Source organism: Monodelphis domestica, chromosome 2, assembly GCF_027887165.1.
Source record: "Monodelphis domestica isolate mMonDom1 chromosome 2, mMonDom1.pri, whole genome shotgun sequence".
Classification (NCBI taxonomy): domain Eukaryota; kingdom Metazoa; phylum Chordata; class Mammalia; order Didelphimorphia; family Didelphidae; genus Monodelphis; species Monodelphis domestica.
The window spans coordinates 199,336,008-199,363,596 of NC_077228.1; the positions used below are offsets into that span (position 1 = coordinate 199,336,008).

At 43.2% G+C, this 27,589-nt stretch overlaps 1 protein-coding gene across 5 annotated transcripts; it reads left to right on the forward strand.

The window, feature by feature from the left end:
- On the forward strand, positions 1-27,191 carry SP2 (Sp2 transcription factor). 5 transcript variants are annotated; one of them, XM_056816840.1, is made up of 8 exons: positions 3,137-3,216; positions 4,505-4,614; positions 17,704-17,783; positions 18,906-19,859; positions 22,567-22,882; positions 24,096-24,270; positions 24,545-24,738; positions 25,840-27,191. In XM_056816840.1, exons 3-8 carry the CDS (start codon positions 17,721-17,723, stop codon positions 25,938-25,940), a joined length of 1,803 nt encoding a protein of 600 aa, XP_056672818.1. In that variant the 5' UTR covers positions 3,137-3,216; positions 4,505-4,614; positions 17,704-17,720; the 3' UTR covers positions 25,941-27,191. The 5 variants fall into 5 exon arrangements, with proteins under 5 accessions (XP_056672816.1, XP_056672814.1, XP_056672818.1 ...); XM_056816839.1 differs by lacking the exon at positions 3,137-3,216 and adding an exon at positions 3,457-4,125; XM_056816841.1 differs by lacking the exon at positions 3,137-3,216 and adding an exon at positions 3,457-3,779.
- The last annotated feature ends 398 nt before the right edge of the window (positions 27,192-27,589 follow it).

Consider the following 27,589-nt stretch of genomic DNA (forward strand, 5'->3'; position numbering starts at 1 on the left):
AGAAGAACAGGGTTGAGGGTTACAGAAGTTGTAAATAAATAGGAGGAACAGTGTCAGTGGGCATCAAGGGAAAGGATGAGGGGAAGTGACAGAAAGTAGGAAGAACAGCTGGGTATTTAGAGGGAGAGTGAGCAGCACCTCATTTCTCCATTTTCCATGCTGGTAGAAGACAAGGATGAAATCCTGGATGATTGCTGAGGGTGGGGTAAAAAAAAACTTCCCAAACCCCCAACCATTCATGAACTAGTCTTATGTCTGAATTCTTTTCAGCATTTGCTCCAGAGCAGCACCAGGGGATGGTAGGCTACATTAGTTCCTTTGATTCCCCATGAGATGGAGTAGCTATTTAGCAGAGAAAATGCTCAGAGGTGGGAAGACAGTAGGAAAGAATGTCCTATGAGGAGGACCTACTGAGGGAATAGGGCATGTTTAACCTGGAAAATGGAAAATTCAGGGAAGATATGGTAGCTGTTTTCAAGTATTTGAAGAGCTGTCGTGTGGAAGAGAGACTACACTTGTTCTTTTTGCCCCCAAAGGACAGATGAACGTGTTGAGGGGCAAATTTAGGTTCCGTGTCAGGAAAAACTTGCTAACAGAACTGTGTAAAAGTAGAATAGGTTGCCTCAAGACATGGTGGGCCCTCCCTCCTTGGAGGTCTTCAAGCAGAAGCTGGCCTTGTTGGGTATGTTATAGTGGGGTTTCCTTTCATGTATGGGGTTGGATTAGATGTCTGAGGAGGTTGATTCCAGCATTCGAATTCTGTGAATCTCTGAAAGGCAAAGAGGATTGGGTAAGAGTACAGAGATTTGGAGTCAGAGGGCACGAGTTTGAATCTCAGTTCTGCTATTTATCATTGGGCGTGACTTTGGGCAAGTTACTTCCTTTCTGGATCTTAGCTTCCTCCTCTATAAAATTAGAGGATAGGTCCCTAAATGATCTTCTTAGGTTCTATCCAGCTTTTTGTCCCAAAGGCCTAATTCTCAGGCTAGATCACCAGATCCCAGAGAAATCAGGAAATTCTAGGGAAACCAGCCTCAGTATAGGAAAGACAGAAAGATAAAAGCAGATGAATGCAAGGGATCCACAGAGACTGAGATTCTTCTCTAGCTACCCAGCAAAGGCTGGGCAAAATATTTTTTACTTAAAATAGAATACACATTCGTCTTTATCAAGAAAGACAGTTGACGGATTGTAACCTTCTCTATAATGGTCAATGGTTGGTCTTGCTCATTAGTTAAGATTCTCCCTGGGAAGGGTCGCTTCCTTCCTTCCTCTGTATGCACTGCTGATCCCAACTTCAACACTCTCAGAAATGGGGGCTTCCTTACATGAATGCCAAAGGCTTAGTCAGAGCAAAGAGTAACTCTACACAAAAGGGGAAGTAAGGGAGCCCCTCCAGAAGCAGGCAAAGAGAAGGGAAAAGCAAAGAACAGAAGTGGGTTAAGAGGCAGAGTCCTAAAGGGAAAAGCATGAGCAGCAAAGAGAAATTATAGAAGAGGGGCACAAAGCCATGAAAGGACACACTCACCCTCAAATGAATTTAGGGAGTCAGCAGAGAAGACAGTGGAGATTTGGAAGGATGGGGCTGGAAAAAAAGAAAAAACCCAGGGAACCAGAAGCGGGTTAGAAGAAGGGGCTACCCTTTGGGAGCAAATACGAGACACAAGAGTGGAAGAGTCGACCCTGGCAGATGTTGAAAAAACAAGAGCATTGACTCACCAGACTCCAAGCCTTGGCTCCAGGAAGATGGCAGCAGGTAGGAGGAAGGACAATTGAGAAAGCAAAAAGGGTATACTGAGGGGAGGGGGAATTCAGGTTTGATCTTTTGGCAAAGCCTTGTCTTGGGCCTCCCTGCCAGGAGGGCAAGTCTGGAGAAAGCTGGGGAAAGTAAAAAATATTTTTTGGAAAGGTACGTTCTTCCTCCTCTTTTGTTAATAAGAGGAAGTTTCTTGGAAGAGAAATTATTAGATGAGTTTTGTAAGAAGTAAAGACTGCATAGAAGATTTTCTTATGTGGTTGGAGTCTGAGGGTTTGTTTAAAAAAAACCAAGATCTACACTATGTGTATTCTGAAATTACGGTACTAAGAGGAAAAGAAAAAGAGGTCAATTTTTAAATGTTGGTTTTTGGGGTGGGGAGATCTGAATCAGTGGCAGCACCCCCAGTGTTGAGGGTAATAAAAAATAGCTAGCATTTATATTGTTCTTCAAGGATTGTGAAGGACTTTACAAATACGATTTCATTTGGTCCTTACAAACAACCCCGAGAAGTAAATGCTATTATTATTTCTATTTTACAGATGAGGAAACTGAGGTAGACAAGGGTTAAATGACTTTCCCAAGGTCACACAGCTAAAAGGTGTCTGAGGATAAATTTGAATTCAGGTCTTCCTTACTAGACCCAGCACTCTATCCACTGCTCTGTTGCCTCTGAGCCCCTCTTGGTCCTGCAGCATCCCCCACCCCACCCCCACCCCCGGTGGTGGATAGGGACGCAGGCTGTCCAGTTCCTGCGGAGATAGAGATGTTGCCGTGGTACATTAATTGAGCTCACATCCTACCCCGCCCCCCCTTTACCCTCCCCCCCCCCCCCCCCCCCCCGTCGGAGGCAAGAGGACTACGGGGCGTGGCAGACCTACGGGTGCTTGGCCAGGATGTGGCTGCACTAGGGCCGACCGCATCCTTCAAACTAAAGACCTCAGCAAACAGCTGTGTCCCAGGCTACTTGGCTTATTTGTGTAGTTTATCCCTAAGGGCTTCTGATTGGCTTTAGGACAGGTCAATCCTCTTAACTTCGGGGTTAGAAGCGAGGAGAAAGGTCAAATGAAGCCAATAGGAAGACACTTGGAAGATAAGCCCCGCCCCCTCAGGCTTCCTGTCGCCGTCCGTCAACCTCATTTGGGGCGGGACTTTGCTTCGTGGATCGTTGGTTAGCTCTCCTGTCACTCATTCTCGACTTGACTTCGGATAGGTAGGCAAGTCTGTCCATCATTGAAATTTCACGAGTCAATTGGTAAATTTCAGCGTCGCTCTCGAAGACTTTAGGCAACTGGTCGTGAGGGCTGTCGGTCCTATGTGGGTCGGGTTCTCATTGGTAGGGGCCGCCGTCGCTCGGGCGGTGGCGGGCACAGGGATTGGCGGGCCCGGGGCGGGCGGTGTCAGGCTCTCGGCGGCGGCGGAGGCGGCGGAGGCCAGGGAGGAAGATGTCGTAATGAGCGGTGGGTCCCGGCCACTGCCGGAGGGATCTTCTTTCCCCCTATGGCCTGAGGAGGCGGCTGAGGGCCTTGGGGAGGGCGGGTCGGGGCTGGGGGCTCCCCCAAGGGGCTGGGCCCGACGCCGGGGCCCGGCCGCAGGGGGGGGACGGGGGAGGGAGGATTCCCGCCCGGAGGAGGAGCGGCGCTGGCCGGCCGGGCGGAGGCACCCGGAAGGGGGCGTTCGACTCCCCGCCCCCTCGGAGCCCGCTGGGCCGGAGGGCGGCGCTTCCGGAGCGGGCACCCCCGGGTCCCCGGGGCGGGGCGGGGCCGAAGCTTCCCCTTCGGGCATAGGGGCAGGCCCCGAACCAAACCCACCCGTGGGAGCTGCGGGAATCGGCGGATGCATCTCTCCTGGAGAGACGGGGAGTGACCTCCCCGAGCTGTCCCCGGGCTTCGAGGCTCCCACCAGACACCCCCGAAAGCCCCCAAAGGCTCCCAGCGCAACTGTGGGAGCTTCGGGCCCCGGATCGGCCCAGCGCCCTGGGCGTTAGCTGGGAGGGAGGGCAGAGGGGTCTGGAAGGAAGCCGGTAGGGAGATGCCCTCCCTAGGGGGCCCTGAAAAAGAAAAATAAAGTGGACGTTGCCCTTCCATCCCGGTCCTTGGCTTCTCTTCTTCCCTTCTCATTTTAGTTTACGAAACAAACCACCAGCAAAACCCCTGTCCCTCCACCCCCAAACCTGTGTCTCTCCAGGCCATTGAAAACCTGCCCTCATTGCATTTCTTGGATTCGATTTCAGTGCGCTGTCATGTTGAATCGTTTTTTAATTAACTTTTTCCAGGGGGCCATAGTCGGGCTTTACTTAGCTTGTGTTTTCCTGAAGCTCATCTTTTCTTCTGAGGTCACTTCTTGCTCCAGCAGGATTGTCTCCCGGTGTAAGAATCAGATAGTTCTGTTACAATCTCCCCCATACACCTCTTTCTCTTGATGGGCTTTATTGCAGGATGAAGGGAGATGATTGATTGTCTCAGGGAGTTCTAGTGTGCCCTGTTTAAGACGGCAGCCTAGTGGTTCCCCCTAAGGGGCTGCATGTCCGTGGAGGGCCAAAAGTTGAGTTGGTATTTTGGCTGATTGCAAGGCTTCTTCCAGGGCAAGAAAGTTTAGGTTGTCAAAGAGAGGCTTTGAAGGAAATGGTGGTAGAGCCCAGACCAAGGGAACAATTGCGTAAAGAAAAAGCAAAGAAAGTCTTTTTCTGGAATAATGAAGATAACTGCAGTATCTTGTTTTGTTTTTAAATTCTTGTGCGCAATGAAGGGGGCGAATCTGTCAGACAACCTACCAATTGGGCTGATGTGAATGTTCCAGTCGCTTCTAACAGGCGTTAATACCTGTTGGAAATGGATTCTCATTGGCTGGGGCGATTGGTAAGTTTTCTAATTCTTGTTCTTCCACTTGGTTGTGCAGATGCTTATCCTCTTTGGTTTTTTTGTTGTTTTTTAAAATTCTTTTTTTGTTGTTTTTTATTTGTTTGTTTGTTTTTTTTTACTTGGGTTGGTCTGACCCAACTATAGATTTGGAGAGCAGGTCATTTGACTGTTAAAGGCATGCTTCTTACCAAGGAGACACTGTTCAGCTAGTTTATCAGTTACCTCTTCTGACTATTTGCCCAGGGGGAGAGAGCCAAAATACATAAAGAATTGGTTCCAAGAGGAACAGTTTGGCATCTCTCCTGGCAGCCCATTAGACTCGTTCTTTCTTTTAATCTTTTATGGAGGTTTTGGTCCCATGCAAGCCTGTCAATAGAGACTGAAGGAATGGTGATGTGAGGCAACCATGCAGAGATACAAGGATGAGGAGACTAATGACAGCAAGAATATAATGGGTGGAATAACTATCATTTGACCTGTGTGAAGTGTTTGGTTCCATTCTTGCTTACCTGTAAACCCTCCTGATAACCAGCTTGCCATCCCACCCTTCCTTACAGGGTCAGTGGTAGTTGAATAGCTACTTTTTAATCTACCTGCCTGTCCTAAATAGTTCTTCCCTGTGTACAAATGACTATTGGCAAACTTGTTTTAAAGTAGTGTTTCCCAACCAGCATGTCACAACACTTTAGAGTGTCATAAAAGTGTCCTAATATGTTGCAGCAAACTTGTGAACTCGAACATCCTCAGCTTGGGCACAGATATGTGTGGTGTTTTTTTTTTCTCTTTCTCTTTGATTCTGTCACAATCGCCCTAAACAAGCACAAGCTTTTTCAGAGGCCTACTATCCTCCCTACTTATTCCAGGAATGCACACACCCCTACCAGATTTCCATGATTGGTATTCTTCCAATCACAAGATGTCATGGAAAGTTAAAATTGAGAACTTTTTCTCTCTTCTACCCCCCCCCATCCCCCCTGCCTTTTTTTTTTATTGGTGGAGAAGACCAGAATGAAAAAAGTTGAGAAGCATTGCTTTAAAGTCTCTGTAGAGTATGGCTAATAGATTGGGGCTGAAGTGCTAGAGTAGTCAGTAATCTGTATTTGTATGATTAGGTGGTGGGCAGGACAGATTGTATACTCTGAAGCCCTCTGGGCTACTAGCTTGAAGTTAAATATATGCTCAATAACTCAGATAATTGTTTCTGAGTTTGTAAGGAGATGAAATCTTGGGCCTCTCTTTTGGCTGGTAAATGGATTTGTTCCAAACAACCTATTTATTAGGAAAGTTCAGCCTCTAGACACAAGCTGTGCTAGAAAACAAAAAGATTATGGTGTATCCTAATAGATGTGAATCTTCCTATAATGCTTCTACATCTGTTGTGGGGAAATATCAGTTCTCTTTGCCTTTATTTCTTTTTCCAGAGTGCCTATACCTTCTTTTTTTCTTGAAATGAAACCTGTTTTCCTCCTTAAAGAAGAACTCTTTTTAACTTTCTATATTCCTTCAGGAGATCTCTGGGAGCCAGCTATTGCTTGTGAGCAATATTTACAAACCCTAGGGTAAAGAGAAAGGTCTTTTAACATAGGCTAGCGAATGAATAAGATGGAGAGGGAAATGAATGTTTCTAGTTCCTGGCCATTAGCAATGTGAATAGAGAAGGGAATGAGAAATGATACAAAAAATCTGGCTCTTTCTAGGAGGTGTTCTTAGTGGTGGGGATTGTAGTAGATCTTTTCTAATTAACAGACTCCCAGGGCATAAAATGGTCTTTTCTTTGCTTCCCTGAGAGAATGAAAAACAACCCCACCCTCCAGCTGTGGGACTATCTTTCCCAGTTTGGGCAAAGCCAGGCTCCTGCTACCTTTTGTCTAAAATGGCCTAATAAAGAATTCTTTCCAAGAGACTCTCAGATTCTTCTGACATGGGTATTTAAAGAGGCCCTCATCACCATAGGCCCCTGGGCAGCCTTGCCATTGGAGGATGAGCTGTGCTCAAGGCAAGGGGTTTTGAAATTGCTGAGTGTCCAGTTTATTTGCCTTTCAGTTCACACCCAAAGAGTAGCTGGAAGCAGTGTTGAGGTGCCAGAGTTGTTTGAGTCATGAGAAGATCACGCAGACATAGCTATTAAAATCCTCTTTTCAGTTGATCTCACATCCTGCTCTCACTTTATTTCATTCGTTAGAATCATCTATGTCATTTAAACAGAAGCTTCACTGCCATAATTCACATTCTGTATCACAGAGACTTAAGCCCAGGTGACTTGTTTGTTTTATGACAGTGAATAGGATTCACTGGACTCCAAAATTTAATTTTCCACTATCCATTGCATCTCAGCTACAGAGTTACTTTATATGGTCCAGGGGTGCACATGCACCTAACTCTTCCTTTTCTGATGTCCCTTTCTTTCTTCTCAATTGGTTCTTAGACTATCTTCCTTTCTACAGGCTTCTGTGTGAATTGGAGTAGAGTATTATTCCTAGTGGATACTTGATCTTTTCTAGTTCATCAAAATGTAAAAAGATAAATCATTACCCTCTTCTGAGGAGTAGGTGGAATCTCTCACATAGCATAAATTTATCCTTGCCATAGGTAAATGAGTGAATGATTATCACAAATAAGAGTGTAGAGATAGTGGGACTTGGGAAGGCCCTACCTAATCCTAGTCCTTAAAAAAGAGCTATTTCTCTTATTCCTCACTCCTGTCCCTCAGGGCAGAATCCCAGTGGAAACTCATCTTTTGTTGAAAACAGTTTACAGTTTCCCATACCCTGTGGGGGGAATGTTTCCATCATATCTAAAGAGCTTGAGTGCTAACCCCCTTTCCTGGCCTGGTTTCTACTGACTCCTCTTCAGTATGAACAGTACCCAGACATCATTTAAACCCACAAATAAGAGTCTCCCATTAGCTGGAGAGAAATGAATGGGGTAGGAATAGACAGGTGAGTTATTTGTATTGGGTAGACTATCCATCAGGACTCCTGACTCTTAATTTACCTAGAAAACAGCTTTCCCAAAATATGTATTATATGAAGGGGGGGGGGGGTGGAGATAGATTTTCTGCTATGTGAAAATGAGACATATGTTGTTTTTCTAGCACTTTGGTTTAGTTGCATTGAATCATTCCATTTAGTTTGCAGACAATGCCATTTGTGAGATGGACTGGTTCAGATAAGGGGGTTATTCTTTCTGGGACAGGGATAGAATACAGTTTAACTGATCTGTGGCAGAAGAGAATCTCAGATTAGCACCAGGTACTCTAGCCAGGGAGCCAACTACTTTATTTAGTTAACGGGCACATGGCTAGAGAAATCTATTTCTGTCTGGTTTTTTTTTTCTCCTTCCTTTTCTTAAAGGAAACTTGTCTCCACATGGGAAAGTTTGGCTTTGGGGTTAAAGTATGTATCATTTACAAATGGTCATGTGAAGGGTGGTATTTTCTTCCTTATCTTTGCAAAGACAAGATCTTTATTTATTTACATTGCTTTCCTGGCCTGCTATGCTGAAGGATCCCAGCCCCTCAGCATTCTTATGTTTGGTAGTATAAAATCACTTCCATTTTTGCATGTGTTTATTGAATAGCTTCTCAACTTTTTATTAAATTGACTCTGTGTTGCCTATGAATAGTATGTAGGCTGAATCTGGAATCTTTAACAGCTCATCTGATTGTTCTTTCCATCCAAACTAGCTCTACGGATTCATTTCTCCACTGCTTCAATTGTCCAACTTTATTTTAAAGAATCAGCCAGAGCCTGGTTCTTCCCCATCAGCCATAAATCCCTTAAGTAAGTCACAAAAAAATTCTGGACTGAGAAGCTGCTTTGCTGGCAGCAGGCCTGGCCAAGCTGACCAAAATATCCTGCAGAATGAATGTTGCAAGCAGTAGAAATTCCTCCAGAGGAAATGTCATACTTATGCCTTCTTCCCATTCTTATCCCCCAGATCATCACCAGGATGATCAGAATGCATGAAGGGAGAAAATCTAGGCATGGATTTGACTCATAAAAGCAAAGATGAAATTCACAACTTGAATTTTTTAAATTCTCTTTTTTAATTAAGAATTTTGTACAGACATGTAAAGTAAAACACAAATATTCAAAGAGCAGAAAAAAGAATTGTATGTGATTCTGAACTTTTACTACATGGAATTTTAAAAATATATTAAATTTCACATGTTAGTAACAAAATTGCCCAGTTTGTATCTCCTTCAGAACTTTCCTTCTTTCTCCCATGTACTTTTAATATTTCCTTAATACTCTTTTTCTTGCTTCTTTTTTTAACTTCATTATCTCTATCCCTCAGTTCTTTCTGCCTAATTCCCTCTAGTAGAAGTCCCCTCCCCTTTAACAAATACTTGTAGTTAATTAAGTAAAACAGATAAAAACATTGGCTATGTTTGAAAGTGTATGTCTCATTCTCAAATTCAAGAAGTGTGGAAAGAATGTGTCATCAGCCTTTCAAGACCATGACTGACTTGTATTAATCAGAGTTCTGAAGTTGTTCAGTTTCCTTCTCTTACATCACTGTGGTCACTGTAAATAGTTACCCTGCTTCTACTCACTTTATATAAATTCTCTCAGTTCTGAATTTGTAATGTCATTTACTATGGCACAATAATTACATTTATTTATTTTCACCTACCTTGCTTCCTGTTCTTTGCTACCACAAAAAATCCTGCTGTAAATATTCTCTTATATAGAGCATCTCACCCTCTGTTTTTGACCTTTTAGGGGTATGTTTGTATTGATTTATCACTGGGTATCACAGTTTATTGAATTTGGAAGTACAATTCCAAATTGCTTTCTGGCAAGTTGGACCTTCTCAGTCCCTCCAACAATGACTACTTTTCTTTCTTTTATTATCTTTGCTGAGTTGATGAGTATGGTGCAGAATCTGAGTTATTTTAATTAGCATTTCTCTGTTAGTAATGATTTGGGTCATTTTTTTCTTATAGTTGATAGATTATATTCTTTTAAAAACTTCCTATTCATGTCCTTTGACCATTTATCTACTGAGTGATCTTTTTATATATTTATATTCATTTTCCATCTTAGAGAGTAGACCTTTATCAGAGAAATTTGCTATAAAGATTTTTTTTTCCCACAGTTAACCCAGCGGGTAAATTTTTTCATGCTTTTGGCTAGAAAAAGCCCTTTCTCCCATAATGCTTTTTGTTTGTTTTCCTCATACCTCTCTCTCTCTCTCCTATTCTCTCTCTTTTATTTTTATTTTTTAACCATTTCTGTCTTAAAAACTGATACTAAATATCAGTTCCAAGGCATAAGAGCGATTAAGACTAGACAACTGGGGATTACGTGTTTTACTCAAGATAACCTAGCTAGGAAGTATGTGAGGTCATATTTGAACCTAGGACCTTCCTTCTCTGGACCTGGCTATTTCTCTCCTTAGCCACCTAGTTGCCCCTTTCCTTTTCTTAAGTATTTTTAAATTTGGCACCAGAGAGGGTCTCTGAAGTGGTATGATTAAATTGAAGAATAGAGGAAGGCATGCTAAGTGCTAAATCTCAGGATATGGGGTCCTCTCCTGGACTCTGCTCTTGTTCCCCTTACCTGGGACCTAAATCATCCCAGAGAATAATTGTGATCATTAAGTTAGATACTAGAACTTTCAGGAATACTAAAGGAAGAGGGAGTTTTTGATGGATTGAGAATTAAATTATTCTCTGGTATAGGGAAAAGATACTCCAGGAGGAAATCCATAGCTGCCAACTTGGCTGCTGCCATATTTAGAGCTTGACATAGTCTTGTTAATTCATCCTCTGCCCTCTCAGTTCAATTCAACAAACCTATATTTAGCAGGTACCATGTTCAAGGTTTTATACTCGAGGGTTCCAGCCTTAAACCTGAGAAGAAAATATAGAAGACAGCACAATATATGCATAATAATGGAGAAAAGGCAAAAGTGGACCAGTGAACAGTCTCAACTGTAGAATTCTAAAAGGAGGCACTTTTATCATTTCAGGATACAAGTAGCACCACTAAACAACATTACTAAATACACTTGTTGCTGGACCTATTTTAAAACTAAATATGTCATTGGTAAGAGTACATTAATTTTTTGTTTGAAAATAGGAAGCCCTGGGTTCAAATACTATCTCTGGGTTCACATACTGGCCTAAGTGACCCTGAGGAAATCATTTAAGCTCTCAATATCCCCAAGTAACTTTATAAGACTCTAAAATGCAGGTTATTACTAAGAGTTTCTTCAGACAATGAAATTATGGGTATATGAGCTCTCCCTCTCCTTCAAAAAAATAAATGGGTAAATAAATAAAAACAAAATGACTGCTATTAAAGAAGTTTTTAAAAGCCAAAGATTGTTTCAGTAATCATTAGCATTTCTTATAAAAAATAAGCTTGCATAAAGAGAAATCTAAGCCTTTCTCAGATCCAGTGTCATAGCTCCAATTTGAGATTGCATTACCTATTTAAATGTTTTTGGGCCATAGTATTGCAATTCTAACTTCTTTTTTCTCTCTTAGACCTTTGTTCCTTTTCTAATGTCTGCTGGAAATGCATCATTTTAGATCGTTTTGTTTTCCCTGGACCAAGGCTTATCATTATAGGCGCCCCAAAGCCCTGGGTGACCCAGAGAGACGCATTTGCAAACATTTGTGAGGTTATTTCAACTCACCTGTATTTGCTCATTCGAGAACAAATTAGAAAGGATATGACCCACAATGAAATGGTATAGCTTCAAGAATGAGCAATCCACAGTTGGTGTCCAAAGGAAATTCAGCTTTTCCCCTAATTGATTTCAATTTGGTCTCCAAATATTTTTGAGCACTAATTTATAAGGTAGCAAAGCAAAAGCTAACTAAGAAATGTGGAACTAGAGGGGGTCAGGTCACTTTTGTTTTTTAATTATAAAAATCCTTACCTTTTGTGTTAAAATCAATACTGTGTATTGGTTCCAGGGTAGAAGAGCGATAAGGGCAGGGCATTGGGAGTTAGACAGCCAGGAAGTGAGGGGCAGATCACTCGTCATTGTCTTTTGTACTCATGGGGCCATAGATAAAAGGGACTTGAGAGACCAGATGGTATAACTCCTTATTTTACAGACAGGGAAACTGAAAACCCAGGGAGGTTAAGTGACTCGCCCTAGGTCACACAGGTAGTAAGTGCCAGAAAAAGGATTGAACTTAAAGCCTTTGAATGTAGCATCAGTGCTGATTCCACTGTGCCACCCTGTCTCCTGGAATAACTCCTCTTACTGTATTTGTTTCACCAAATAAGAAAATCCCAGGCAGAATCATTCCCTATTATTAACAAAGAGAGCTTGAGCCAAAGACAGCAGCCACTGCCTTCTCATTATTCCCCTGAAGGCCAATATGGTGGTACTGAATGTATGTGTTATCAATAATGTAGAAGTTTAAAGGTGAAGAAGACCTTAGAAGGCTTCATTTAATCCAGCTTCCCTCCCATTGCAGGGATCCCTTCCAGAGCTTTCTTGAGAGATAGCCATCTAGCTTCTGCTTGAAGTCATAGGGTGTTCACTCCGTCATAAGGCTGCTCATTTCAAAAGCTCTTAATGTTTAAGTTTCCCCTTCAACAACCTCCATGAACTAATGTGGAATGAAATTAGCAGAACCAGAACATTATGCACAGTAACTGAAATATTGTGGGACGATCAAATGTGATAAACTTTGCTACTAGCAGCAATGCAATCCAGGACAATTCTGAGGGACTTAAGAGAAAGAATTGTGGGAACAGAAATGCAAAAGAAAAACATATGACTTATCACTTGTTTATATGGGTAAATTATTTGGGGTTTTGGTTTTTAAAAATTAGCCTATGACAAAAATTAATAATATGGAAATAGGTTTTGAGTGATAATACATGTATAACCCAGTGAAATTGATTGTCAACTCTGGGAGTGGGGTGGGAAGAGAAGAGGGAGAGAACATAAATCCTGTAACCATGGGAAAAAATTAAAAAATAAAATAAAATTTAAAAGTTTCCTTTTATACAGAGCTGAAATCTGCCTCCCTATAAATTCCTGCTCTTTGGAGCTATGCCAAATAAATTGAATCCTCTTTTTACATTGTTATCTGTTATGTGAAGGCATAGCATATCTTTAAGTCTTGGTTTGTTGTTCAGTCATGTCCAGCTCTTTGTGACCCCGTTCTTGGCAAAGATACTGGAGTGGTTTGCCATTTTCTTCTCCAGCTCATTTGACAGTTGAGAAAACTGAGGCCAACAGGGTTAAGTGACTGTCCCAGAGTCACACGGCTAGTCACACGGCCAGATCTGAACTCTGGAAGATGAGTGAATCTTCCCGATTCTGGGCACTGTACCACCTAGCTGACTCCCTCTCTTGGTTATTCATCCTCAGTTCTTTCAGTTGTTCCCTCTGTAACATGATTTTAGGACCCCTTCAATAACCTAGTCACAGGCCTCAGGATGTGCTCTAGTTTGTCAGTGTTTTGGTTTTTTTTTTTAATCTGAACATAATTTCTGAGGTGTGGTCTGGTCAGTAAGTAAAGCATGATTGCTAGTATCCTCCTTATGGGCATTATATTTGTGTTAATATGTTGCATTCTCAGATAGTTTTCTTGGTCATGTCCAGCTGTTGGTTCATATACCTACCTCTAAGCATAGGACTTTGTGTAGATCCCTGTTGAGGATCCTTTTTTGTCTGCCCACTATGCCATACTGTTGAGATGTATTTGACCTTTGATTATGCCCTTCTACATGCCAGCTATTCTTTCCCACTTTTTGTCTCCTGTAAATTTTATAATCATATTGTCGTCTTCATTGTTGATACAGATTTTGAACAGGACAGGACTATGTCCTGAAACCTGGGACATCATCATTACTTAACATCCACATAGTACTTAAAGACCTGTGAATCCACCCACTGTACCAACCTCCACTTCTCTTTCTTGTGCATAATAAAATCATGAGAAACTTGTCAAGTGCCCTTGCAAAAATTAAAATATACTACATCTGTAGTGTTCTGATTTACCAGACTAGCAAGCTTGTCATCAGAGGAAATAAGACCAGTTTAGCATGACTTGTTAGTGAAACAAATCCATGCTTCAAAGGACTTACATACTATCTTTTAGAGAATTCATTGTAACATTTTCTTGGGCATTGACAAAAAGGTCATCAGTCTGCATACTGGGGAAATCTACCTTTATTTCCTTTTTGGAAACATCTGCTCATCTCCAGCTTTCTGGCACCTCTCCTTTTCACCATAATTCCTCAAAGATTACTGACAGTGTTTCCATGGTCACACCTAGAATGTGTTTTAGTTCCTTGGAATGTAATTCATTTGGACTTGGAATCTTAAACCTACTTAAAGCAGCCTGATCTCTTACCATCTTCTTTCCCACCTTGGGCTTTAATTCCCTCAATAATTATATCTGTTTTACCCTTTTGCTGATCATTCTCCTTGGTGGAGAAGATGAAAGCAAAAAAGGAATGGGGAAGTTGTTTTCTCTGTGATTGTTAACAAACTTTCTTCCCCCCAACAGTGTTTCTTCAGCAATCCATGTTTGTTATTTGAAAAACTTTTCAGAAGCCAGACAGTCCTCATCAGTTTGTACAGATCTCTTAGATTTGCCTTTTGGCAGGTGCCCATCTTGCATTTTGGGTACATTCTATATAAACACCTCAGTTTGTCAGGAAGCTTTGTGGAAAGTTTTATAGTTGCCATCCCTTTCTTCCTTATCAGGATAATTTGTGCTGTCAGAATTTGTAAAGGATCTATTTCCTCTTAAATGTTCCTTCCTTCCTTTGGCCTGGATATTATATCTTTCTGACTTTTTCTTGTACTCTTTAAAATATTTCTGACTCTGCCCAGCATTCTCAATTCTGACACTTATAAAATGATATGCTCAGTCTCTTCAAAGGTTTCTTCCACATTAGTTTCAGCAATCAGTTGTTCCTTGTAGGAATTAAATCAAATGTAGTAACTTGCTGAGGGAGAATTATCTGACTTTCTCTGTTCACCATTTCATGAGATACTCTACTTTTAGGGGATTAAGACCCCCAAAAGATGCAGTTGCCTGCTGTAGTTTTTTTTTAAACTTATATATATTTTTTAATTTTACCTGGCTCACTGTTGAGTCACCATGCAGCCCCAACCTGCTATAGTCTTAACCTTTGAAGGCAACTTGTTTTGGCCACTGCCAAGTCCTAGGAAACAAATACCTTTTCCTCATGGTTTTATTAGGAGTAGCCAATGTGACAGCATTATTCTCCATAGAGATCAGATAAGGAGGGAGGGGCTCACATTAATATTTGCCAGGTTTTAGGGTTTATTTTTTTATTCTGTCTTGGCATTTTGCTAGATTGCATTTAATAATAAAGGATCTCACATTTCCTGTCCACTTAAAATAATTTCGACATGACCCTATAAATATAAGTGGAGGAAAAGGAGAATCTCTAGTGTCCTGATCCCCAACTTGCTAGAAAAGAAACTTTAAAGTTGCCTGTAAAATACACAGACTTTACCTCTTTTAGCAGTATTTGTTGTCTCCAAGTCATCTATGTCCCCTTTATATCCCTTCTTTTTTTTTTACTCCCAGTATCTCCATGCCATTCCTCCTCTGACTCCTAGCCCAACCTGGGCCCATGGCTTGCCTGGCATGTGTCTTTGGCATTCTTTAACCATCTCATTCTCCCAGTGCAGAACAGTATGTTACATCTCTCTTCTTCCCATAGTAAATACCCCTAGTCAGTCCCATTTCTTTTAGGGATAGGGGCTCAATTTCTTTTCTTCCTTCCTTCCTTCCTTCCTTCCTTCCTTCCTTCCTTCCTTCCTTCCTTCCTTCCTTCCTTCCTTCCTTCCTTCCTTCCTTCCTTCCTTCCTTCCTTCCTCCCTCCCTCCCTCCCTCCCTCCCTCCCTCCCTCCCTCCCTTCCTTCCTTCCTTCCTTCCTTCCTTCCTTCCTTCCTTCCTTCCTTCCTTCCTTCTTTCCTTCCTTTTAAACCCTTACTTTCTGTCTTAGAATTGATACTATTGATTCCAAGGCAGAAGAATGAGGGTTAAGTGACTTGCCCAGGGTCACACAGCTAGTCTGAGGCTAGATTTGAATCTAGATCCCACCTCTGGGCCTAGCTCTTTGTCCACTGAGCCACCTAGCTGACCTCTCAATTTACTTCTTACTATGTCCCTTTACTGTGTTGGGTATTGGGGATGCAAAGGCAAAAGCAAAGAATCAATATCAACTCTCCAGGAGCTTACTTCTCCTGGGAGGAAATGTAGGCAAGTAAGTAAATTAGGAAGTGCCAAGGAATTTTAGGGTTGGGAGAGCCCTAACAATTGTGGTAATCAAGAAAGGCTTTTATAGAAGGTGGACCTGGGTTGAAGCAGGGGATTCCAAGAGATGGAAATAAGCGGGTAAACAAAAAAGTAGAAAATGGAGTGTTATGTATGGGGAACAAGGAGGCAAGTTTGTCTGGAACATGAGGGAGAGGAATGGCAAATAAGTCTGAACTAAGAAGAGTTTTAAGTGTCTGACAGAGGAGTTTCATTTTATCCTTGAAGCAATAGGGAGCCACTGAAGCTTCCTGAGCAGGGAAGTGACATGATCAGGCATATGCTTTAGGAATATCAATTTGACAGCTGTGTGGAAGATGAGCAGGAGAGTGGATGGGCTAGTTGCAGCAGTCCAGGTGAGAGGTAATATGTGCCTGAAATAGTATTTGAGGAAGAGAAGGAAGGGAAGAGAAAGGGGTGGAGGAAAGATAGGTTGTGGAGGTAAAATTAGCCAGACCTGGGAACAGATTGCTGATGGAGATTAAGTGAGAACAAAGGGTTAAGAATGACTAAAGTAGGGAAATTAGCAGGAAGGGGTTTACAAGCAATTAATAAGTATTGTTTGGGATACTGGTGAAGTGGAGATGTCTCTGAGGCATCCAGGAGATGGATCATCAAGGGGTCTGTGCTGGAGTGGAGCTCAGGAGAGGAAAGAGGGCTTCTCCCTCTCAGAGGTCAAGGAGTAAACGCCATCTTCAGCATAGTGATTTGGTGATTAAGAGGAAGTTGGAGAAATTAGGACTTCTGACTGGGGAATCTTTGAAATCAAGGGTCATGGGTTTTGTTTTATTTTTCTGTCCCTTTCAGAGTCCAGCACAGCACCATTGGGCATGGCAGATACATAATAAATTCTGTCTGGCTAAAGGCTCCCTTCACTGCTCAGTCTTGTTTTCTGTGCCAGGGGTGGCCTCGTGGTGTATTGGAAAGAGGGCTGAACTTAAAAGTGCAGGACCAGAGTTTGAAACTTGACTCTGCCGATTATTGTCTGTGGGAATCCAGAAGATGACCTTTGATCCCTCGTGTGCCTTCTGATTTTAGATTTGTGGGCCTGTGATCCTATGATCCAGCTTTGTAGTTTGTTTTAGGAAAATGTCCACATCTGTCCTTTAATGTGCTCCCACAGCAGTGGCACTGATAGGTGTGATTTTTAGACTGTTCTTTCACCCTTACTATTAGATCTGTTTCTTAAGTTCTTCTCTTCTATTGCCATATTCCAGTCTCAGTCGTTCCCCGGATGATATTTAGGAAACTGGTGCCAAGATGTCAAATTGCCTGTTTTGTTCCCTTTCTTTTATGAGCCATACTCTGTACACTAGAGACAACTGAAAAGGCCCTTGGTGTGCTCTGCCCTGCAAGAATCTTGGCAGCATGATCTTTGGGCACTTGACCTCTGCAAGACACCCAGCTTGAGCTGAAGTCAGGTCTAGCAGAGGAGCTGGGAGTTTCCTCAGAATTAGTCTGTCTCCATCCCTGATAGGAGCTGTGCTTCTGCCATTGTCCAGCAGAGGGAGGCAGTGTCTCTGGGTAGCAGAGCCCATCTGACAGAACACTTGGGTGTCTTCATGTTGGCCTGGAATCTCATGCATCCTGGGAGAGGCAGCTGTCCATTGAGACAAGGCCTGTGCTTTGTGATGAGAGGAGCATCAGGACGGCTAGGAGGGTTGTCTGGCTTTCTCAGTCCTTGCCAACGGGTTGTCTTCACTGTCATGATTTGGGGGCGGTCGATATGATGAGTGAAACAAACACAAAGGCCAGAAATCTCTGCAAGCCCTCTTTTTCACTCTTCTTTCTGTTCCTTGCAGAAGATCAACAGACCAGTATGGCTGCCACTGCTGCCGTCAGCCCCAGTGAATACCTGCAGCCCGCTGCCTCCACTGCCCAGGTGAGAGGGAGGGGCCTGCATGAACCCAAACATTCTTATAACCAATATGAAATCCTGCCTCAATGGGCTTGTATTGTACATAATGTCCCAAGAAGTACCCAGTTGTATAATAAGATCCAGTTTCACAACATTCCTAGATAAGAACAGGAAGAAAAATAATTATCTCCATTTGTTAGGTAAAGAGGTTGAGACCCAGAAAGATTAAGTGACTTCATTAAGTCCACATGGTGAGTGAGGTGTAGAACCAGGATGAAAATGTAGCTGGCCACCTCAAACCAAGTCCGAGTGTCTTTATAGGAGAATAGGTCCTGGAAAAGTCATTCCCACCAAATTACCATCTACTCTATTGTAGGGGAGCTAGTTCTACTTATTGGTCTTTGGGAGCTGGATCCCTCTTAAGCAGCATCTATAATAACATATGCAGTAGGCATTATTGGATACCAGGAAGGAAAATATTTATTTTTTCCTCCATTCTCATCTATTCCATCTAGTGGTAGGCTGGCTAAACCTTTGGCCATCATTGTCCTCCCTAACAGAGCTGAAGATCTGAGGGTGTTGAGGGGCCTGTGTTAGAGACAAAGGCACAAGGGAGAAGGAGATGGGGAAAACAGGAGTGCTGGGGTTCCCCCCCCCCAAGTTAGTTTGTTCTGAATAATCACATTTCTGTGCTGCTTTCAAAGAATTCTTTCAGAAGGATTCCTTAGATCTGTGAAGACATTTTGCCCTTGAAAAATATAGAATATTAATTTTGAGCTTCTATCCCAACGTCTTTCCTAATAGATATTCTTCACTGTTCTGATTGAAGGGAAGCCAACAGGGAAGAGGGAAGGAGCCCTGACAAACTTTGCCCACCCATACTAAAGAGTGCTTTGCCCGGGGATATAGCAAAAGAAGAGCACCTAAAGAGGAAGGAAAAGCAAATCACTCCACCTCTCTAGGTCATAGTTTTCTCATTTGTAAATGAAAGGGTTGGACTAGGTGACCTAAAATTCCTTCCAGCTGTGGATCTACATGCCTAGAGAAGAGAGAGGCAAAGATGAGGAACAGAAATGGGTAGAGGGAAGAGGGGGGCAACAGTAGGTTCTTTACTCTCACTCTTTTTCTCCTCTTGGGTCTTTGCAGGACTCTCAACCATCACCCTTAGCCCTACTTGCCGCAACATGTAGCAAAATTGGTCCACCTGCAGTAGAAGCTGCTGTAGCCCCTCCTGCTCCCCCCCAGCCCACACCACGGAAACTTGTTCCCATCAAGCCTGCCCCTCTTCCCCTTAGCCCTGGCAAGAACAGTTTTGGGATTTTATCCTCAAAAGGAAACATACTCCAAGTCCAAGGTTCACAACTGGGTACATCCTACCCAGGTGGTCAACTGGTGTTTGCTATCCAGAACCCTACAATGATCAACAAAGGAGCCCGATCCAGTGCCAACATTCAATACCAAGCAGTTCCTCAGATTCAAGCAGGCAGTGGGCAGACCATCCAAGTCCAGCCTAACCTCACCAACCAGATCCAAATCATCCCTGGCACCAACCAAGCCATTATCACTCCTTCCCCATCCAGCCACAAGCCTGTCCCAATCAAGCCCGCCCCCATCCAGAAGGCTGGCTCTGGTGGCATGGTGAAGCTTACAGGTAGTGGTGGCAATGTGACCCTCACCCTGCCTGTCAACAACCTAGTGAGCACCCCAGACTCTGGCACCCCAACTCAGCTGCTCACTGAGAGCACCCCTGCCCCACTGGTCAAGCCGAACAAAAAGATGAGGAAAAAAGGCGTTTCTACCTCCTCACAGCCGGCTGTGGCAGTTGCTGAACAAGTAGAGACTGTGCTGATTGAGACGACTGCAGACAACATCATCCAGGCAGGGAACAATCTCCTCATTGTGCAGAGTCCTGGAGGGGGCCAGCCTGCCATGGTTCAGCAGGTGCAAGTGGTACCCCCCAAGGCGGAGCAGCAGCAAGTGGTACAGATCCCCCAACAGGCCCTTCGAGTGGTGCAGGCAGCCTCCGCTACACTCCCCACTGTCCCCCAGAAGCCCTCCCAAGACTTTCAGATTCAAACACCTGAGCCAACACCGACTCAGGTACCTTGCTGACTTCATCTGTCTCTGCCCCCTTCCTGCCCTCCCCTGCAGGGAACATTTGAATTAGTTTATAATTGGGGATTAAAAACCTGGGGTACTTCCCTTCCAAGTGAGCTTTTATAAGCACAGAGCATCAGCTTGACTTTTGGGAAGTGAGGCAACAGATGAATGCATTTTGAAGTAGTCAGGGTGTGAGGTTTTGTTGTAGTGCCAGAAAAGGTTAGAGGAAGTTTCCCAGTCCTTGGTCAGTGAAGAGAAATAGGGAGAAGGAATTGGCATGAACTTATCGTGGGAGGACATAAGGTTAAATTGAGTTCAGTTCAACAAGTATTGAGTAACTACACTGTCTTTAACACATTCCTGGACTCTGGGAATGTATGTATTGGCAGTGTTCGTTAAAGGAAAATTGTACATAGTTCTTGCCTTCAAGGAGTCTACAATCTACTTAGACATTAGAAAGATCATTGGATCACAGGATGAGGCATCGAAACAGTTGTGCTAGGTTACAGAATGTGGAGGGGCCCTTTCATTTGGGGGGTATAAGTATGGTCTTGCACATAATAGATTCATACCATAGACTTTGTTCTTAGACTTGTCCAGGCACACGTGAAGCCATAGAACTCATGTCAGAGCAGAAATTCAAATCCAAATCTTTGTCTCAAAGATCAGTAGTCTTGACTGTTGTTAGCTGCAAGTAGCTATCTTTAAACTGTCCAAGTTAGGAAGCAATAAAACAGGGTCTCTATTTACTTAGGAATTTTTTACTTGGACTATTTTACTTAGGACTATTTACTTGGGACTCCAGTCCTAAAGCTCATTTTACTACACTTTTAACTAGATTCAGTAATATTTTTGTAATAGAATTGGCAGCCAAGCGTTAAAGTCTTATTTACTCAGGGAATTTTATTCCAATGATTGACAGTCAAGGGAATGAATGAATGAATGAATGGGAGGTATGGGAGAATCAGCCCTAAAACATGCTGGGGATTTGAAAATTGATATAAGTAGTTGACAGTGGAAAATCTATAAGATAATCCTAAGAGTTGACCATGTATGTCAAGATTAAAGGTTCACCTAATGTCTGGGAACAAGAAACAATTATTAGTAAATAGCAAACATTTATCAATCATTTACTATGTATGTGTCAAACATTTCTAATATACTAAGAATAGAAAGGGGCAGCTAGATGGCACAGTGGATGGAACACTGGGTTTGGAATCAAGAACTTCTCATCTTCCTGAGTTCAAATATGGCCTCAAACACTTAATAGCTACCTGACCCTGGGCATGTCACTTTACCCTGATTGCCTAGCTTTTGCCACTCTTCTGTCTTAGAATTGAAACTAAGATAAGGAAAAGGGAGGCTGCAGAATCATATTTTCATTTAACAACAGAAACATAAATATGACTCCTATTCTCTAAGAGTTCAGATCCAACAAATAATAGAAGAAGTTGCTAATAGTGGATCCCTGATGCTTTGGGTTGGGTCCTTAGTTACAACTAGCAGTAATCAGCAGTTTTAAGCCACTCCACCCAGAGAACTTTCATCTTGTGTAAGTCAGTATTTAAACTAACTCCACTTATACCTGTGGGTTCAAAAATACAACATGGTGAGCAGATCTCATTCCTAGAAATCCAAAGACTGATGCTGTTTTCTTATAAAATTAGAACTGTACTTCAGAACAAAAGACTTTAAATACCTCCTTTCCTTTTCAAAATAGGAAATCAGTTTTACTTCTCAGCTGAAAATGAGAAAGACCAGATTTTAGCATATCTGTACTTGCATATTTCGCTCAGACTTTTAATTCTTTCATAAGAAGATTTTATTATCAAGAGGGATTTTTAGAAAATTCTTAAAACATCAGGATTAGTGATTCTAGTAGCTAATATTTTACACTAAATAGCACTTAATCTGAACACCCTATTCTCTGACCATCTTTTGAGAGTACAGCAGCTATCATATAGAATAGGTACTAGCTTTGTAGTAAGAAAGACCTGGTATAGATCCCACTTCTAGCCATTCCTAGTTATATGACCTCAAAGGAGTGACTTCTCTAGGAGCTCATTTTCCTTATCTGTAGTAACCCCCTCATACTATGTTAAGGGAGGCTCAAATAAGCTCTTCCCTGTAAGGGGCGGTATGTGTATCTGCCCTTACTCTACTTGGTTGATGTTTGACAATGAGACAACAGTCCCCTATAAATTTACACCAGAAAAACCTGTCCAATTGAGGTGTGAACACAGCCTCCTTAACGTCACTGAATAAGCCTGCTAACCTTCCTTGGGCTCTGTTTTCCCATCTTTAATAAGAACATGTTGGACTAAAGGATCTCTAAGGCCCCTTCCAACTGAAAGAATTCTGTGAGTCTTTGTTCTTTTGTTTGTTTTGGGGGATTTGATTAAGAACATTAAATTGTTCAAATTAACACATGACTTATACACCTACAACATGTACGGCAATGTGCCAGGCACTGTTCTCAATGGAGAAAGAAGATTTTGGTTTCTGTTGACTATTCACTGTTAGCCAGCCTGACAGCATTGGGCATTGGCTCACTGAGGAACTTTTAAGGTGTGAGCAGGCCAGCCAGCTAGGTGGTTTAGTGGATGAGCTAGTTCAAGACAGACTTAGTGTAGCCCTGCCCATGCCTGTTGTTTGAAGTAAGTTCTCTGCTGCTGAGTTGACCCTCTTTCTTCTCACTCCCACCCAGATCTACATCAGAATGCCTTCAGGGGAGCTGCAGACAATACTCCTACAAGAACCCCCTTCGGTGACAGTACCCGCTGCCTCCACCACCTCTAGTAGTAGCAGCCCTGTAGCCCGGGGCCCTCACTTGGGTGGCACCAGTAAAAAGCACTCAACTGCTGCTTCCCGAAAGGAACGGCCCCTGCCAAAGATTGCTCCTGCTGGAGGCATCATCAGCCTGAATGCAGCCCAGCTGGCTGCTGCTGCCCAAGCTATGCAGACCATCAATATCAATGGTGTCCAGGTCCAGGGTGTGCCTGTCACGATCACCAACACTGGAGGTAAGAGGATTCTGTGTGCCTTTTAATCTGCCAGTCTTTCAACAATGCTGCCTGATTTGGGGGGGGGGGGGGGGGTTGCTGTGATGAGTCCTCCTTTGATGGAGAAAGGGATGCATGAATGAAAAACCATTGATTAAATGCTTAGTATGTGTGGAGCACAAATAGAAAAGGAGACAGTCCCTCCTCTCACAGAACTCATTCTACAGGGGAGACAACATACATGGAAAGTTTCTGCTATAAGTCAAATGGAAAAGGTCCTTAGGGTGTAGTGGCACACCTCAGGGTTGAGGAGAACGGACACATGAAAATCCTTCAAAACATTTCCAAATGAATGTGCTATAAGCTGAGGATCTAAGTGCTGGGGAAAATTGGGGTAAAGGAATAATTGGAGTCTGATGAGGTTAATTGGCTGAATAGAACTTTAGGGATGAAAAGGAAGACCCTCATCAGACATGATTTGAGCAAGGCCTGATGCAACTAACATAGTTACCCAATGACCAGGAAAACGTTTGTAACTGAATTCAGTAACAAAGCAAAAGACTTTTCAGGCTGATAAAAGCCTTTTCAGTTTCTTCAGCTCCTTAAGAAGTTTAGTGAATATATTTTAGTCTTCCTACCTCCTAAAGAGGAGGCAGAAAAGGGGGAGTTCTTCCTGATGTTCCTGATCATCACAGACTGGTCATTAGCATCTCTGCCCCACTTCCAGGCCTAGGATGGTTTCTTCAGGGTCAGTCAACTCATGCTGACAAAAGTAGAAATGGGGTGGCAGGGCACTGGTCCATACATAAGGATCCCTGTGGGCCCCATATCAACTTAGCTTTAAATTGTAGCATTACCTGTGCTTTATTGTATTTTTATTTCTTTTGTCCCATTGACATTTTAATCTGGTTCAGCCGCACACGGGAGTATTGTAACACATCTGCCTCAGAAGTTCTTCCCAAGCTCCCAGATTGACTAGAACTTCTCTTACATCTAGGGATGTACATCCCTGAGGCCTTTCCTGCAACTAGAGAGAGAAGGGGTGTTACAAAGGAACTCGGGGATGGAAGCTCCTGGGAAACCATACAGTGAGGGCCTTTCTGGGCCCAGATGGAGGGGAGTATAGTGAAGTGAGAGGGGCGTTCCATATGCAGGTGGGAGCATTCTTAGGGCTAGGCCTTCCCACATGCCTCCTATTTCCTTCACCCTGAGTCCTGTCCTTCCCCTCCCTCAGGGCAGCAGCAGCTCACTGTCCAGAATGTTTCTGGGAACAACCTGACCATCAGTGGCCTGAGTCCTACACAGATTCAGCTGCAGATGGAACAGGCTCTGGCAGGAGAGGTCCAGCCTGGGGAGAAGAGGCGTCGAATGGCTTGTACTTGTCCCAACTGCAAGGATGGGGAGAAAAGGTAATTTTAAGATAAGGTCTGGAGAGAGCCTGGGCCCTCCCACCCTAGCCAGCCCACCCTGTGCCCCAGAAGGTTGGAGGCCCACCAGCTTGTCGTGAGTAACAGGACTCTCAGACCATCTTTTCTCATCTGTCTCATCTTTGCCCCCATTCTGCCCTGCTCTTCCTGCCCTTTCTCCTATCTCATCTTATTCCCCCCCATTCCATGCTTCTCTCCTGCTCCCTCCTCACACTTTCCCTTCATTTCTTCTGTTTTCCTCCAAACCAATCTCTAGGTCTGGAGAGCAGGGTAAAAAGAAGCACGTGTGCCATATCCCTGACTGTGGAAAGACCTTCCGAAAGACCTCATTGCTGCGTGCCCATGTGCGCCTGCATACTGGAGAGCGGCCCTTCGTCTGTAATTGGGTCTATTGTGGAAAGAGGTTTACTCGTAGCGATGAACTCCAGCGGCACGCAAGGACCCATACAGGTCAGATCCCTGGCCTGGCCAACTCCCACCATTCCCATGCACCCCAGTCTTATTGTGCAAGGGACAACATCAAAAGAGCCAAAATCTTGGGAGAAGGGTGGTTCAGTGCAAAGGATCCAGGATCTACTCCCATCCCTGGCATTTGCCTTTTTGACCTTGCAGTTACCTTCCTTGTGCCTCAGTTTCTTCAGCTATAAAATGAAAGGGTTTAGGGGGCAGCTAGGTAGCACAGTGGATAGAGCACTGGGCATCTGATTTCAAAATCTAGCCTAATGCACTTCCTAGCTCTGTTACCTTGGGCAAGTCACATAATCCCAGTTTGTCTAGCCCCTCTCCCTTCTATCTTAAAGTCAGGATAGTAGGTAAGAGTTTTTAAATAATTAAATAAAATGAGGGGTTGGACTTGACCTCAAAGATCTCTTCCAATTCTAATATGTCTGTGATACTATGATTTACTTTGTGAGGGGGCTAGAATTTGCAGAGGAAACATCTCTCTGTGCAGACCTAACTTCCAGGAGAATGCATGCACATGAGGTAGTCTTTTGGGTAAATAAGAGGCCTGATCATTAGTAGGAGAGGGCACCATAAGTGTCAAAGAAATGGCACATTCACAAAATAACCTGGCCAGAATTGAGTACCAACTGAATATCTTAAGGGCTGAAGAGATTAGAAAGGGGCAGAGTCAAAACTGGAAACATTTTCCTTCTGTTTTGAAGGAAGGGATATAGATGGTAGAAAGCAGTTAGGAGGTAGAGGGAATCATCCAAAAGCATGGACTCCAAGATGAACAAATCATATACAAGGGATTTGAGAATGGATTAATTTGTGACAAAAAAAATTGTGTTGGGAACAAATAAGGTTAATTGAAGTGGCCTCAATGGCTGGATTGAACAATTGGATTTGATATGATAAACAGTATTCCCTGAGCAGAGTCTCTAAAGCCAGTTTAACATCAGGGCCTGAAGTGAGAGCTGATAAAAGTAGCAGCATCTTCATTTGGATATTTGGGCCCTCTTCAACCCTTTGAGAGATGAGCCCTATTGAGGAGCAGAATGATCTGGAGGGTAGGGTGCTGGGATGACAGGCTTCTCTTCTTTCCAGGTGACAAGCGTTTCGAGTGTGCCCAGTGTCAGAAGCGCTTCATGAGGAGTGACCACCTAACCAAGCATTACAAGACCCATCTGGTCACAAAGAATTTGTAAAGCCAGCAGCAGCCGTTGGAAGGCCCTGCAGATTTGACTCCAATTCAGCCTGGGGCCCCCAGAGTCAGAGACACCATGGCTGATTCCCTGCCCCTTTATTCCCTGACTTCGGGCCTCGGAGAGAGGGGCTTCAGTAACCATGTTTCCTCCTTCCTAAGCCATTTGGCTGCCACAACAGCCCCTCTTCTCTCCCCCATAAGCTCCTGGCCCAGATCCCGGACATTGGCCATGTACAATGAGACGTTCTAAACCAGGACGAATGGGAACCTTTATTTCCAAAGGAAAAACATGAATTTCACTCCGTCGAGGAGCCAAGTGAGAGTCCCCTTCTTTTCTCCTCTCCCATCCCATAGCACTGATGTGGCCCAGGGCAGGGGAGTCAGAAAGGAGACACATCCCCCGTGCTACCCTCTCTCCTGTGGGTCTGTCATACCCTACTCCCACCTGAGGGCAGCATGGCAGCAACATAAAGAACACTTGGGACATTGTCCCAGAGCCCCCATTCGAGGGCCACCCACAGAGAAAGTGGGAAGGACACCTGCCTCCCTCCCCCTAAAAAGCAAAATACTTTCTTCCAGCACATTCCAACTTTATATTTTAAAATATATATAACCACAGACTCCTCCTGATCTTCCCTGTTTTTCTATGAAGAACGTTGCCTTATACTCTACTTCAGATAATGAACACTGTGTATTGTGTGCGCTTTTAAATAATTTTATTTAATTGCTCCCTTCTTCCTTTCCTTATCTTTCCCCTTCCCCCATTCCTCTTTTTCAGTTTGGGGTTGGGGGAGGTTTAGGGGGTTGTTTTTGTTTTTGTTTTGGACAATGATGAACAGAAAAACATTTTTTCTCTCCATAGACTTTTCACTTCTAAATAACGTAAAATGTCAATTTGAATCCAGAATCTTTTTTTAAAGAACCCTCACATACATAAAAACATACTGTCCCTCCCCTTCCACTTTTTTTCTCACCCCATATCCCCATTCAGATCCTGTTTGTGTATAGTGTATATTGTATAATAGACAATATTGTGTCTACTACATGTTTAAAAACATATTGCTTGTTATTTTTGAGGCTTTTAAATTAAAACAAAAATCCACTTTATTTTTAGTTGTAACTGCTTGAGGTATGTTTTTTGAATTAAGTGACAGATTTGTTATCCTTTATTAACAGTGTACTTTGTTGGTCAGCACAGAGCTGGCAAATAATTTTTTCTTGCTAATAAATTTAGTTGCCTAAGGCAAAGTCAGCAGCTTTCTTTTGAGGCTTTCTTTTGTCTTTGTCTTGATGGAGCCATGAGCTTCAGGAACTGGGAGAAGGGTGGCAGGGGAAAATAAGGCCCAGCCTCCTCATCCTTCAGCAGGAATTCCCATCTAAACTTATAGAAAGTTGGGTATTTCTATTCATGTGTCCAGTAACAGCAAAGTTGACCAATGTTGGGGATCTCTTTGGGTAGATGCCTCCATTTTTTCCTCTGTTGGCGAATTTTCCCCAGAGAAAAAACATACTAGAGAACCAGACCCTCCACAAGCATTGTCATCAGTGCAGTAGTGGGCTGCTGAGGAGTGCAAGTCTCTTGGGTATTTTTATTTTTTGAAGAGACACTCATGTGAGAGTATGGAAGGTTATGAAAATAAGGAGGAAATC